This window comes from Penicillium subrubescens, assembly GCF_028828155.1.
Source record: "Penicillium subrubescens strain IBT 31985 chromosome Unknown utg000002l_segment0_segment0, whole genome shotgun sequence".
Taxonomy (NCBI): Eukaryota; Fungi; Ascomycota; class Eurotiomycetes; order Eurotiales; family Aspergillaceae; genus Penicillium; species Penicillium subrubescens.
In genome coordinates, this window is record NW_026643152.1 from 2,023,070 (window position 1) to 2,036,000 (window position 12,931).

General features: G+C 47.1%; 7 protein-coding genes across 7 annotated transcripts; 4 read left to right on the plus strand and 3 right to left on the minus strand.

Annotated features, from left to right (window-relative positions):
• Positions 1-28: 28 nt before the first annotated feature.
• On the plus strand, positions 29-1,697 carry N7473_002115 (Nif3-like dinuclear metal center hexameric protein). The gene is made up of 4 exons (XM_057148055.1): positions 29-133; positions 203-246; positions 321-446; positions 502-1,697. The coding sequence occupies exons 1-4, from the start codon at positions 30-32 to the stop codon at positions 1,383-1,385; spliced, it is 1,158 nt and encodes a 385-aa protein (XP_057011709.1). The 5' UTR covers position 29; the 3' UTR covers positions 1,386-1,697.
• An 866-nt stretch (positions 1,698-2,563) lies between these two features.
• Positions 2,564-2,827, plus strand: N7473_002116 (uncharacterized protein; the record flags this gene model as incomplete). Its single annotated transcript, XM_057148056.1, has 1 exon — positions 2,564-2,827. One exon carries the CDS (start codon positions 2,564-2,566, stop codon positions 2,825-2,827), a length of 264 nt encoding a protein of 87 aa, XP_057011710.1.
• An 852-nt stretch (positions 2,828-3,679) lies between these two features.
• On the plus strand, positions 3,680-4,189 carry N7473_002117 (uncharacterized protein; the record flags this gene model as incomplete). The annotated part of the gene is made up of 2 exons (XM_057148057.1): positions 3,680-4,031; positions 4,077-4,189. 2 exons carry the CDS (start codon positions 3,680-3,682, stop codon positions 4,187-4,189), a joined length of 465 nt encoding a protein of 154 aa, XP_057011711.1.
• A 745-nt stretch (positions 4,190-4,934) lies between these two features.
• N7473_002118 (FPP/GGPP synthase family protein) lies at positions 4,935-6,026 on the minus strand (the record flags this gene model as incomplete). Its single annotated transcript, XM_057148058.1, has 1 exon — positions 4,935-6,026. The coding sequence occupies one exon, from the start codon at positions 6,024-6,026 to the stop codon at positions 4,935-4,937; it is 1,092 nt and encodes a 363-aa protein (XP_057011712.1).
• A 347-nt stretch (positions 6,027-6,373) lies between these two features.
• N7473_002119 (uncharacterized protein) lies at positions 6,374-6,988 on the minus strand (the record flags this gene model as incomplete). Its single annotated transcript, XM_057148059.1, has 1 exon — positions 6,374-6,988. The coding sequence occupies one exon, from the start codon at positions 6,986-6,988 to the stop codon at positions 6,374-6,376; it is 615 nt and encodes a 204-aa protein (XP_057011713.1).
• A 725-nt stretch (positions 6,989-7,713) lies between these two features.
• On the minus strand, positions 7,714-9,271 carry N7473_002120 (putative salicylate hydroxylase; the record flags this gene model as incomplete). The annotated part of the gene is made up of 5 exons (XM_057148060.1): positions 7,714-8,169; positions 8,224-8,305; positions 8,381-8,696; positions 8,751-8,917; positions 8,973-9,271. 5 exons carry the CDS (start codon positions 9,269-9,271, stop codon positions 7,714-7,716), a joined length of 1,320 nt encoding a protein of 439 aa, XP_057011714.1.
• A 2,146-nt stretch (positions 9,272-11,417) lies between these two features.
• Positions 11,418-12,308, plus strand: N7473_002121 (uncharacterized protein; the record flags this gene model as incomplete). The annotated part of the gene is made up of 2 exons (XM_057148061.1): positions 11,418-11,932; positions 11,987-12,308. 2 exons carry the CDS (start codon positions 11,418-11,420, stop codon positions 12,306-12,308), a joined length of 837 nt encoding a protein of 278 aa, XP_057011715.1.
• Between the last annotated feature and the right edge of the window lie 623 nt (positions 12,309-12,931).

Here is a 12,931-nt window from a genome sequence, read left to right on the forward strand (position 1 = left end):
TCTATTCAATTATTCTTTTTCAAATATTCATGAATTCCCTGCGGACTGCTGCACGTCGGTTTTCTACAATGGCATCAATGCAAACCTCTTGCTCGCCTTTCACACAGGCCGTTGTGGCCTCAATGCGAAAGCTGTACGTTGTTTTCTTGAAAGGAGAGCTCCTTGTAAAATTGATAGAGCTTGGTGGTTAACATGTATGCAGGTATCCCGAGGCATTGGCAGACAAAAGCTTCGATAACACTGGCTGTAAGTTGATTCCTTCCTAGTCTGGGGATTCTAGGGGTGGCCCTTTCATGATTTTGTGCTCACCAAACCTATAGTGCTCCTTGAAGCTCCCTTTGAGCCAACCCGTCGACAGAAGAACTCGGTTCTCCTAGCCATTGATCTCACCTCAGCTGTCGCAGACGAGGCAATTAAGCGCCAGGATTCTGCTGTTGTTGCCTATCGTAAGATTGAATATATAAAATCTACCTATATGCCCTTGTTAACTTCTTCGAATAGACCCCATTATCTTCCGTGGTCTCAAGTCTATTACTCTTGATGACACCCAACAGCGGTCTCTGCTGCGATTGGCCCAGCATGGTATCAGTGTCTACTCGCCTCACACGGCTGTTGACACCATTCCTGGTGGAATGGCTGACTGGCTGTGCGACGTGGTGACTGGCAATTATCAGTCATCCAAAGACGAGCTGAAGGCCTCTATCAAAGGCTGCTCCTCGACCTTATACTCTGCGCCTACTTATCCGCGGTCTGAATCTGTTCCAACTACTGGCTCGGAAAGCACATCTCAGCAACTGCCTCACACTCGGTCCACAATTCACCCATCACCCCCAGCTTCCATCCCGGAAGGCTTCGAGTCTGCCGGTGCTGGCCGCCTAGTCCAATTCAACGACGCCCAACCTCTCACCACCCTGATTGATCATATCGGCCGTGGCGTCGGCCTCCAGGCGGGTATTCCCATTGCTATTCCGCAAGGGCGTTCCGTCGATGACATCCGTATTCGCACCGTTGGCATGTGCCCCGGTTCTGGATCGGGCGTCCTTCTCCGCGGGAATGATATCCCCGACCTTCTTTTCACTGGCGAGATGAGCCATCATGAAGCTCTTGCTGCCACCGAGCGTGGATCGGTGGTTATCTCACTTGCTCACACGAACTCTGAGCGCGGATATCTCCGCGCGGTGATGCAGCGGAAATTGCAGGACGATTTGTCAAAGCGCTGGGACAGCGACCGGCAAGCCGCACTCCAGGCAACCCAAGAGACTGCAAAGCAGGGTGGAGCCACTCCTTCAGCTTTCGGCGAGGAAGTTTACAAGGACGGCAGCGTTGAGGTATCTGTCAGCGATGCCGATCGCGATCCCTATGGAATTATGATTTGGCGATCTTAACCCAGTTTATTGAGGCATAAGATTATCAAAAAAGTCGACGAGATACTGCTACATTCTGGCATGTGGATAATACACTTGAATTCATAAAGTGACAGGCCAACGGAGACTCTCGAAAAAAATGCATTGAATACCTTCTAATTTCCCTCGGAACTGGCCCAAAACGATTCAACTGTCATCCTGAACCCAAATTACCCGATATAAACACGACAAGTACTGCATCATAAGCAGCCGCAGTGCTATAAACTTCTGCCCTTCTAGCGCTTGTCAAAAGAGCAAGACTTAAAGCAAAGACAAATGTATAGAGGACCACCAAACCCAGTTTCGTAGCTGGATGCTTAGCGATATAAAGACTTACGATCGCGAGAACCAAGAGAATTGCTGCGAAGAGTATACTTATTACGGAAACGAGTTGTTTGACGTGATTGCCTTTGTAGAACGTCGTGCGGTCCAGCGGATCTCTGGCTTTGCGGCTCTGAAAAGCCCAATGGTCTTGCAGAAGTTTTGTAAGAAGGTCCTCGTCCGTGCGACGTTTCAGTGAGACTAGATCGTCCGCTTCATTGAGCATATCTTTGGCTTTCCCACTGATCAACCGCACTGATGGGATATAAGGGCCTTTCCAGGCATCCCCGTTGAGGTAGTGACGATAAGTGCTTAGCACGCGGTTACTAGGCCCGCTTAAACCGGCGATCTGAGATTGTCATAGTAGTGCTTCTTCTAGAAGATGATGTTAGAGTAGACGAATGGATAAGCAGCGCGAGTCTCTTACCATACTCCTTCATTTTGACGGATAACTCATTAACCTTCTCCATGCGTACCCTCTCTGGTCTCCCCGGATCCGCAGCAAGCTGTGTAAATGTCTCCCATCGTCTTGATGCTTGGCGAGCGTCTGAGTCGGGACTTCTCCGCGCTTGCATATCAAGATCGTCTATTTCTTGTTCCAGTTAGATCAACTGGCATTGCAAGTGAAGTATATTGCGTGCGCTGAGTCGCCTGAACCATCGAAATACCAGTGTTTCACCATCGGGATCCCCGCCTATCCAAGTAGCAAGTGCAGGATAGCCATCTCGGACGTGTCCAAGTTCGCTATCATCACCTTTCATCACGTTAGGTGATGCCATATCATCGCGCACTCGATATTCTTGCCAAAGTAATATCTATGCCCGTGTAAGAGCACCGATATGTTGGCTTTCGTCCCCCTCAGTGTGCCCAACTGGAGGTGGCTGTGTGAGGATGCCCACAGCGCCGCACAGTCAGCACCCCAATTTGGGTTCGACATTCTTAATCTATTTCTTGATGGGATCCAGCCTAAAACTCCTCGTTCACGTAGCGTCGTCAAGCTCATCAACAAAATAAGTCAACTTCGGGAGCGTTCCATCAACATGGAGGACGAAAAATTGGAACTTCCAAAGTATGCTATCGATGACCCTATCTGCCTGATTTGAAAGCCTTGTGATGACACTCCTCAGGAGACCGCCTGAACGTCCTGTTTCAGATGGTCTAACTCTGTCCGAATCGCCTACCCCCAATCCAGACCAATCCTCGGCCGTCAAAGCTACGGATCCCCCGCACTTGGTGGAATAGCAACTGATACAGAAGGTTCGGGAGATCTATACGGGGTTTGTCATGCTGGAAAAGAAATGCATTGATGTCGAAAGACAGCAGATCGAGCGAGGCCAAATTCTAACAGCTTTAAAAAGGCATTATTCGACGGCCCACTATGGGGCTCATGATTACTACGGCTCTGAGGACGGAGCTGATGCAACTGACAAGGCGAAGTCAAGGGCAAAGTCTGAAACCCAGAACTTTGTCTCCCGATGATGGCAATACGCGAGTTTTTGAGATACCTTGTCAACTTGCGGAGCATTCAGCAAACGCACTGGGAGATTATGGGGCAAAGAGAAATTCATTGCGAGAGGGGGTTTGCCATAAACCTGGGGCTGACCATCACGCTATCGTCCTCCTGCCGAGTTACCGTTGGGAGTGGAAAGCAGATGGCAACCGTGGGGACTACTACAGTGCCATTTCGATTTAGAAAGGAGCAAAACGTGTACACCCTGAAGTTTCATATTCTACCCGACTGCCTTTAAGATGTTATCATTGGAAAGCAATTCTTAAAACTCACAGAAACCTTCTCAAATTTGGCCAATTACGGCCGTCGTGTGAAAGAGAGAGTTATCAAGGGTATATCACAGTTTCGCTTTCTGTATCTCGGGGCATCAACTGCAAGAGTTTTTGGGACCGTGAATAAGGACTATCAGGCTGCTCTCGCGGACTCCGGGTCAAAGATTTTAGCGATGAGCGAGACTTATGCACGACAGATTGGTGTGAAGATTGAGACTGGGCACCGTCATCGAAGGAGAGTGATATTTGCTGATAATTCGGTTGCTGAAACCGTGGGTATGGCATACAATGTTGAATGGCGGTTTGGTTACTTGGGCTATCCCGACCCGGTTCACCAGCTTGACTTTCGTATTCTGCGAGACTCACCGGCAGATGTCATCTTAAGCGACGCCTTCCTCTTCGATAACGAAGTATTTTCGAAATATCAGCATTTATTGATAGACGATGACGAGGAATTTGAAGACGAGGATACGGAGACTTACTTCTTTGCCATTGATATTGATAAGAGACAGGACCAACTTCAAGGTATTTCTCCCAAGTTCAGGAAGTACGCTGACTCTAATCTCTTAGCGAATCAACACTCCTACGCTCTTGCAGACCTTCAGCACCTGGAACTTGTTCGCCGAGGCGAAGAAGCAGATCGTATATCAACACTTTCAGGGAATGAACGCATAGCTGCATAAGACGCCGAAGATCAACGCATTGCTGAATGGGACCATGAATTTACAATCATGCAAGCACCAGGTCAATCGCGCCATAGAATACCGGCCGCTACCACGAACTTACAAGTACATCCGAACAATGCGATACAATCGAGTGTTGCCTACCTTCTAGGGTCAAAATCGGATTGCAAGACTAAAAGGTATTTTCCGACATTGGCAAATTGACTGAGGCACAGAAGTCAGGGAAAAAGCAAAAATTAGCGGACTCCTCAACAAGACTATTTTGAACGCAGAATTTGACACTTGGGAATGGTGTTGGGAAAGATCGAGGCAGTTTAATATGGCGTACAGGAAACCTACCTTGGTGTTTCTTTTCAGTGATATCTCTCAGTTTTTGCACCCTTCAGTTTTGTTCTTTTTGCGCGCTTGCCCATTATCATCCATATAACCTTCTTATCATCCATTTGTTTCCCCGAGTCGCGCATACGCATATCTGCTTTTGTTTCCTTAATTATTTGGTACGATTATCTGTCCTGTTTTGTACTGTCCTACTCAATGCATTACTAGCGCGTGCAGTGTTCTGTTAGCATGAAACCTCAAAAAGCCCTATTCAACTTCATCATTGTACTTTTCTACCTAAAGATGTACATGCGCTTCCCATTATTCACTAGCGTTCTGTCCCCACTATTCGCTAACATGATCTTCCTTCTCCGTTGAAGCTGCACTTCCTTTGGAGAAAAATCGGTAACAAGCTATAATCAAGCCCCTAGAACATGGATAAAGCTGTCAAGATAGCCCGTAATCCGGGATTCTTCTGGCCGGTTGACTCTTCGAGACTCGAAAGTGCCGCCCTGAGCTCGTGCATGGAGCGATCCAATAGCTCCCGAGTAGCTTCAAATGCTCCGGATCTCTTTATGAGGCCAAGGATGTATATCTTTGTGTTTTTGGAGAGAGTACTTTCACTGTTACCATTCTGCCGGAAAATGCCAATGATGATATCGCGCGCAACGGGGTCAGAGTTGAAGCACGAGACGATCGGAAAGGAGAATTTTCCTTCATCCAAGTCCTCACAAAACCCCTTCTGCTCTGAATAACTATCGTTTTGGAGATTGAGATAATCATCTCGCACTTGATAAAAGCGGCCCAACAGGGTTGCAAAACGGTCCAATTCTGGGAGGGAGAGATTGTGCTGAGAGAATCTGTGCATCAGACGGACCAGCAGGACAAACATGGCGCCTGTCTTCCCATCAATCATAGCCGTGTACTCTTGCACAGATGGACAAGAAAGATGGAACTTCCACTTGAGTTCCCAGCTTTGTCCAAGGGAAAGCTCTCTCAACCCATTGAGCAACACGTCTATGACCCCTAAACCCGGGGGCGGCATGCGCTGGAGAATTAGACAGCTGCTCAAGACCATGTATGTTGCACTGTTGATTGACTGGGCGTTTCCAAAAATACAGTGTGTCGCAGGACGTCCACGCCGGAGCAAAGAATTGTCTTGCATATCGTCCAAAATGAGGGAAGAGTTATGAAGGTCACTGATGATGTTTTCAATGCCAGTAGTCGCATCGTCGGGCAACTGGAACCACACGTTGAAAGCGTCGATCAACTTCTTCCGGACATTTTTGGAAGGCAATGATCGTATGTAGTCACAAGGGGCCGTGAGGGCTGAATAATCCAGTACCAGACTGTCACTGACCGAGCTGGGGGAAGTGGTTATCGTCACATTGCTAGAGCCGGAGGGTGTCGAGGATTCTCGCGTAGTTGAGTCGGACTTGGAGGCTGTTGACAGCAATTGTGAAGTTTTCTTTGCAGCCAATCTTCTGCGAAATAGCCTCGTGCGTTGAAGGATATCCATTCTGAAATTGGACACAGGGGAAAGGGCTGGTATAGAGTGTCTTGCCTTGGAATGATTTCAGAGAACGAGGGCGACGAACTCAAATAATTATTGATAAAGACTAGAAAACATACCCTAGCAGAAGGATGACGATAAATCAGACTGTTGTGTTTATTTTGTCAAGTGCACGAGCCGCTCCTGCACATACAGACTTACGGCAAGGACCTGGAGTAGCCTGGAAATGCCAATGTTTGAGTTCGAAGATTCCAATCTCAATCGACGCTATTGAAATTGACCGCCGATAGATCAGAAACTAAGTGACACATGCTACAACAAAGTGGATCTATAAGCTGTCATTTTGCAGATCCTCACGGCCCCAGATATGAGAAAACAAATTGGCTCATCTCAAAAGCACCGCTCTTGTGGGCGACTACAACTTTTCGGGTGTGATATCTCTCCCTCCCAATGACCTTGAACCCCAAATCTAGTGATATGCAGGCTGAATATAGCACGATATACTCCGTACTTGCGTTTGGAAAGAGATTTCTCACTTGCTCCACTGTCCATGCACCGTCTTCCCGCTCATCGAAACTATGAATCCACAGCCCCGTCTCCTTGGTGACGAAGCCGCCACTGTCGGCTCCATCTTCGCTGATCTCTCCTCTGAGATATTTTCCAATCTCGACATTTGGGATCGACGTCCTCGGGGTGAGATCGGGACCAATTCGGTTGTGGGGACTTTTCATGCCCCGAATCAGCCGATTTTGCGAACGCCTGGCGGCAAAAATGAAGTCTTTGAGTAGGGTTGATTCATTTTCATCCAGAATTCTAATCTCGGGAATTTGCGCCAGACCGCCAGTCGGGATTTGCAGGACATCTAGATGAAGTCCAAGCTCAGAGATCTTCTCATTTTGGTCAACTTGTGCTCCTTGCAACGATATGTGTAAAGTCACTGCGGCTAAACAAACTGCCTTTCGAAGCATCCAGTTGACGCGTTGCGGGAAATATCAACTGTTCAGTATCCGTGGGCCCTAGTCAAGATTCCATCTCTATTTGGTAAAATCGTGTACATACCAGCTTTAATGCGGCATCTGGACCTTTTGAATGGCGTTTATCCAGTTATATATCATCAATCACTGGTCGGAAATAATGTTTCCACGAATATAGACACCAACAAGCATCCAATTTCCTGTCAAAATGCCGATTTCAATGCCAGATGGGGTAGCCATGTCGCCGAGGATGTTCGATTAGTCGGACGTAGAAATTTGCCAGGGGAATTCGAAGAAATTCAACTCAGACCAAGCGTCATCGCATAAAATTAGATAAACCGGTAGACTGTGCTGTGCCATTGGAGCTATGTATCTCTCCCAGACATGTCGTTCGAACAAGCAAAATAGAGATCGGCAGAATCAAAGCGAGGACTAGCTTTTGCCAATCCTGAACTATCGTTATTTTCGATACACTAAAGTTTATCTTTATTGTCGCGCTAGAGTGGGTCATGAACCCCTGCCAGCGTAATGATACTGTTTTGATTTCAATACAGACAGCTTTCGAACAAGCAATGGGGCGCCTTGGACGCCTCAGGCGCCCATGAATGGGCAAGCATCTCAAACTATGTGCCGACCACCAAGAGCAGAATTGACAACAATATCAAATGCATGGACTCGGAATAGTCCGGGGTCAGCATTGTTTGCTACGTTCATTTATCCTATTCAATGGACAGTTTCCAATACTCAAAGAGTTTTCCACAGTCTTCCAGCACATCCCAACCATAAGTCTGGCTCTGTCGGGATGATAAGACCCATGTCCAATCAGTTTTCCGAGTTACCCCAGCGTAACTCAATACAAAATCTCGAATCTTTTGTAGAATTCCATCCTGCATGTGAAAGAGCTGTCGGTTTTTGACTGCCGCTTGAACGTTTCGTGTTGTGCGTTCTTTCCGATTCTTTTCATAAAGGGCCAACACCTCGGCGGTGAGCTTCTGGGCCGAAGAAATCGTCGATTGAGATGGTTTTACTCCAGAGATTCTTGGCTTGAGGATATGGGCCTGCAAGGAGCCAAGAAGCTTTCCAATGACCGCTCCATCCTCGACTGCCATAGCAGCCCCTTGCGCTTGATACGGCAGAGTGGGATGGCATGCATCACCCAGAATGGCAACAGATCCCTGATCATACCAGGTCAATCTCTTGAAGGATAAGTGACATTAGGAGTTACCAACCTTTGTCCATGATTTAAGTTCAGGAAGATGAGTCAATTTCCATTTATAAACCGACGGCACGCAGGAGATTATTTTTTGTAAACTGCCAAGGAGATATGAACAGTTAGCTAGCAAGCCTTTCCCTATAATACGGGGAGAAATCTCCCGGAATACCCACGTTGGATCCCAATCAGCGTAGCTGGCACGCATTTCATCAATGTCGCCTTGTTCCTTCCGGGCGCCTGATGATAGATTATCTGGTCGGAGGAGCACAAGGTTGAACTCCTGACCGCCGCGGACAGGATAGAATACAGTATGCTTCTCTGGTCCCAGCCAGCTAGTTACGGCAACTTTCTGGCAGAGCTCATTGATACTGTCATCATTCAGACCCTCAAGCTGTTCCCTTGAAAACACTGCTCGATACGCCATGTCCCCGGTCGGAACCGGGGAGACAGGGATTTCAAGAACCGCTGCTCTAACTGAAGACATTTGGCCTGCTGCTGTCAGCTTAAATGACAATTCAAACATATGGAAGCCTGATCAAATACCGTCGGCTCCAATGATAACATCTGCCACTACTATCGTCCCATCAGCAAGAAGGGCTGTTGTTTCATCGGTAGAGATATCGGTGACCTCTGCTCCCAGTCGGAGGACCACACCAAGACGCATTGCTTCGTCATGTAGTATGCGATGGTAGTCGACACGGTGAATAATACTAAACAAGCTTTAGGATCTTAATAAGCATGAATGTAGATCAATCAACAACATACACCCATGGAGTCCCATATTCTTCGGTGATATCATCTCCACATGGCATTGTTCGCAACAGTCGACCATCCTTATATCTTCGAAAATGCACATCTTGGACTTGACTTCCCTTCTCGAGCAGTTGTGGCAGGAGCCCAAATTCCCGCATGATTCTGCTTCCATTAGGTGGCACTTGGATGCCTGCTCCGAATTCGTGAATTTCTGGAGATCGCTCAAGAATTTCCACATCGATACCTTCTCGGCGGCAAGCGATTGCACAAGCCAGTCCACCCAGGCCAGCGCCGACAATGACAACCTTCATTCTGACTTTTGTTTGCTGTTGCTGATGGGGTGCTTCACAAAAAGAGATATACCAGTCCCTCAAGGGCTGCATAGCTATCTCCATTCACCGCTTTCATGAAAACACGCTAATACTAGCGGAATACGATGGCTGAACAGCGGATATTCTTGATAGGACGGATGGTCCCCACTTTCCTAATAAGGAACAAGTCGGCGCTATCAACGATATGAAATCAAATGTGGCTTCAATTACTGTGGACTCAATAATCCAACACAAAGCGCTCCAAGGGACATGAGCGCCTTTAGTGAGGGTATACTCCGTACTATATGTATGTATGCTGACAGCCAGGTGAGTGGAAAAGAAGTTTTTTTCCGGGCCTGGAGTTCTCCATAAGTCACTTAGGTTGTACATATGTAGTTAGCTGTGGAGGTCTGTTTTAACTTCATAACGAAATGGAGTCTTAATAACCATGAAGCACGACACGGTAAACTTGAGTGGGACGTGCTCAGTGAGATCAATTGCCTATGAAGACACCTCATCTGTATCCACCGATCCCCCCTGTAGAGTAAGCTTAAGACCCTTACAGGCCCGTGGACTCGTCCGTGAAATCGCTAATCTTCTCAATACCACCAACACCTGCACTATGGCAACCAAGGATATGAGCAGAGTCCGGAATACCAAGTACCAACCGCCCACTACTGTGTTCATTTCCCATATACCAGCATCATGGGTGCCCTACACTGAGTTGATGCGTTTGGATAGACCGGGTGGATCTTATGCCCTCTATATTCCATGCCTCTTTGGTGTATTCTATGCCGCAATTACGATCCCTGTTCAACCTCCTCCTGCTTTCATTGCTGATCGGACTATCACTTTACTTCTCTGTCTGTATCCTCGCGCGTGGAGCAGCCTGCACATGGAAAGATGCTGTCGATCGTGATTTCGACAAGAATGTGGCCAGGTGCAAAACTCGACCTATCGCTCGGGGTGATGTGACACGTTCTCAAGCTTATATGTGGGGCATTTCTCAGGCATTGGCTATCTTCGTGATCCTATTCCGGTTACCATCTGCCTGTATGCGCTATTTCCCTGTGGTTGTCGTGCTCTCGATATCTACCCATTCGCCAAGCAGTTCACCTATTATCCGCAGTTTGTCCTCGGCTCAATCTTTTCCGTGGGCTTCTTGACATCCGTTCAGTCCTTGAATGTCAATCCACTGTCAAGGGGGGTCTTAGCCCCCTCCACGTGTTTCTTTGCGGCCAATAACTTAAATGGCAGCTGGATTCACCTCGATCTTGAGAGGATTGGAGAAATATCGACTTGATTTATTGTTTAAACTTTATTCGTTTTCAGATAATGCAGGGCATGCAAGACCCAGTTACTACAGTAGTGCTTAGAATCTCAAAATTAGCGAGAGAAAATGATGTGTCAATATCCAAGACTGCCATGTCAAAATATCATAGTTTGGTCAACTGTCAAGTGTATTTTATTGGTCCAGATTGTACGGAGTACAAGATTCAAGGTTTTTGCTTCCTTCCTATGATTTGTGGAGCATTTAAAGATGAGACCCTCAATGCATTCGAATTGCAGAAATTTACAGAATTGAGTTTTCATGAGTCCTCGCTAAAGCTTCGGCTGTAATAGCCTGATAGGACACTAAAGATGCATGCAACCGCCACGACAACAATTACCGTACGATAACTCATACGTAACAAATACAATTAGGACTAAGGTTCTTCCCGCGATCGAATCGAGATCTTAGTGTCGTGGATATCAACCCAGCAGTGCTATTTTTCTATAGACGTGAAGTGGGGCACGCGATCTACACAAAGGAAGCCTGATTGACTTAGAGCACGCTAAGAGGCTAAGAAGATAATGGAGCCGATCCGTTGACTTTTTGACGTAGCTTTCATTTTCTGGCGAAGAAAGTAAATTTGCCGACTGAGAAACTGAACATGTTTGACCACTACCGGCAGGCTGGCAGCGACTATCTCTCCTTGTATTCACCCTGTGGCGGTTTATTGAAACTTTGGCAAGCACGGACCATCTCCAGTAACAATCCGGGATCGGCAATTTCCAATCCAATCCCAACCCCAACCACCGACATTATTTGATTCGGACCTTTGAATTCGGACCTTTGAATTTCAATATCGACCAGGATTTCAACATGTCGTGGCCTCGATCGCAGCTCTTGGAGATTGGTGATCAAACATGGTGCCCTGCGTGGCTTCACCAACACGAGCAATTTTCACTCACTCGATTGTGGAATCTTAAAATACCCGGATGGAGTCGGGGAAGTCTGGCAACACAGGCGTGTGCAGTGGTCCAAGAGCATTTAAAGGACCTTTCTTCGTACACAATTTTGGATGTGTGCGCCGGTGCTGGTGGTCCTACCCCAGTTCTTGAGTCCGAGATCAATAAAAAACTTGAGTCCGAAGCCAAGGAACCTATTCAGTTCATTTTGAGTGATCTCTTTCCTCATCGTGAAGAATGGAGTCGGATCTCGAAAAAAAAGCAAAATGTGACGTACATCGAGACTCCTGTCGATGCACGAGCTGCCCCTCGAGTTGCAGCAAAAGGCAAAAAAGAATGTCGAATCTTCAATATCTGCTTCCATCACTTCGGAGATAAAGATGCGGCAGGTATTCTGAGAAATACGATCGAGTCTGCCGACGCATTCATGTGAGTGTATCCGTACATTCGCTGTCTATAAATGTCACACTGACGCGCATCGAGCATATTTGAAATCACTGCACGCGAGGTGTGGACCTGCCTCTGTTCGCCATTGGTCTTCTTCTGGGCTTTCTACGTAACACTTATCTGGTATTGGAACTCGCCCATCCATCTTCTCTTCACATTTGTTCTGCCCATAGCGCCCTTGGCAATTTGGGTAGATGGGCTCATCTCCTGCCTGCGAACTCGCACCACAAAGGAAGTCCGAGCATTGCTGGATCAGCCAGGACTTGACCTCTCCAAGTGGACCTTCCACAGCGGACAGAAGACAGTCCAATTTCCGTTCATCACCTTGTATTACTACATTGGTGTGAAGGCGGAGTAATTGAATTTATTTCATGTACTTAACACCCACGAGCACGGAGGACCCTGGGCCCGACCAAAAAAAATCAAAACTATACATATGATGAAGCATGAGCGCAACGGCAGTCTCGGAGACATTGCCTCATCTTTTAAAGTGATTCAGGATAGATCCACCAAGAACTTCTTTCAAAACGAGTAATCTTAAATTGGTCTGAATGGACCGCTTCCCTGTTTCCCAAGTGTAAGCGCTCTGACGGCCATTATATGTAGGGTCACCATAAATATGGGCCTGGCATCGATTGTTTGTTGCTCACTCAGAGGTATACGTCTAATCATGTACGGTAATGGGCGTCCCAAACTTGCATGGTGACCTCTGTTTTTTGGTTTTTAATTGCCAATCTTTACTCTGAATCAGTTTGACCAATACATACTTCCAACATTCCAGTCCCGCCCTTGCTGTTTTACCTCTTCAACTCCATAATTTGGGAGGTCAATGCGTCAATAGTGCCTAAACCTGCTTGAAAGATTGGGGCCCCACAAGAATCATGCAGACTTACTGACTGGCAATAGGATACAGCATACTGCCACAGTATCTGGCTTTATTTCAGACAAGGGATGTATGCTCAAACATTGATTGGCTTGGCT

Bases quoted from the DNA above. Each gene is read 5' to 3' on its own strand.
- N7473_002115 (XM_057148055.1), top strand. From the start codon at position 30: ATGAATTCCCTGCGGACTGCTGCACGTCGGTTTTCTACAATGGCATCA. The intron at 134-202 runs GTACGTTGTTTT...ACATGTATGCAG, and splicing joins GTGGCCTCAATGCGAAAGCT to GTATCCCGAGGCATTGGCAG. The intron at 247-320 runs GTAAGTTGATTC...CCAAACCTATAG, and splicing joins AAGCTTCGATAACACTGGCT to TGCTCCTTGAAGCTCCCTTT.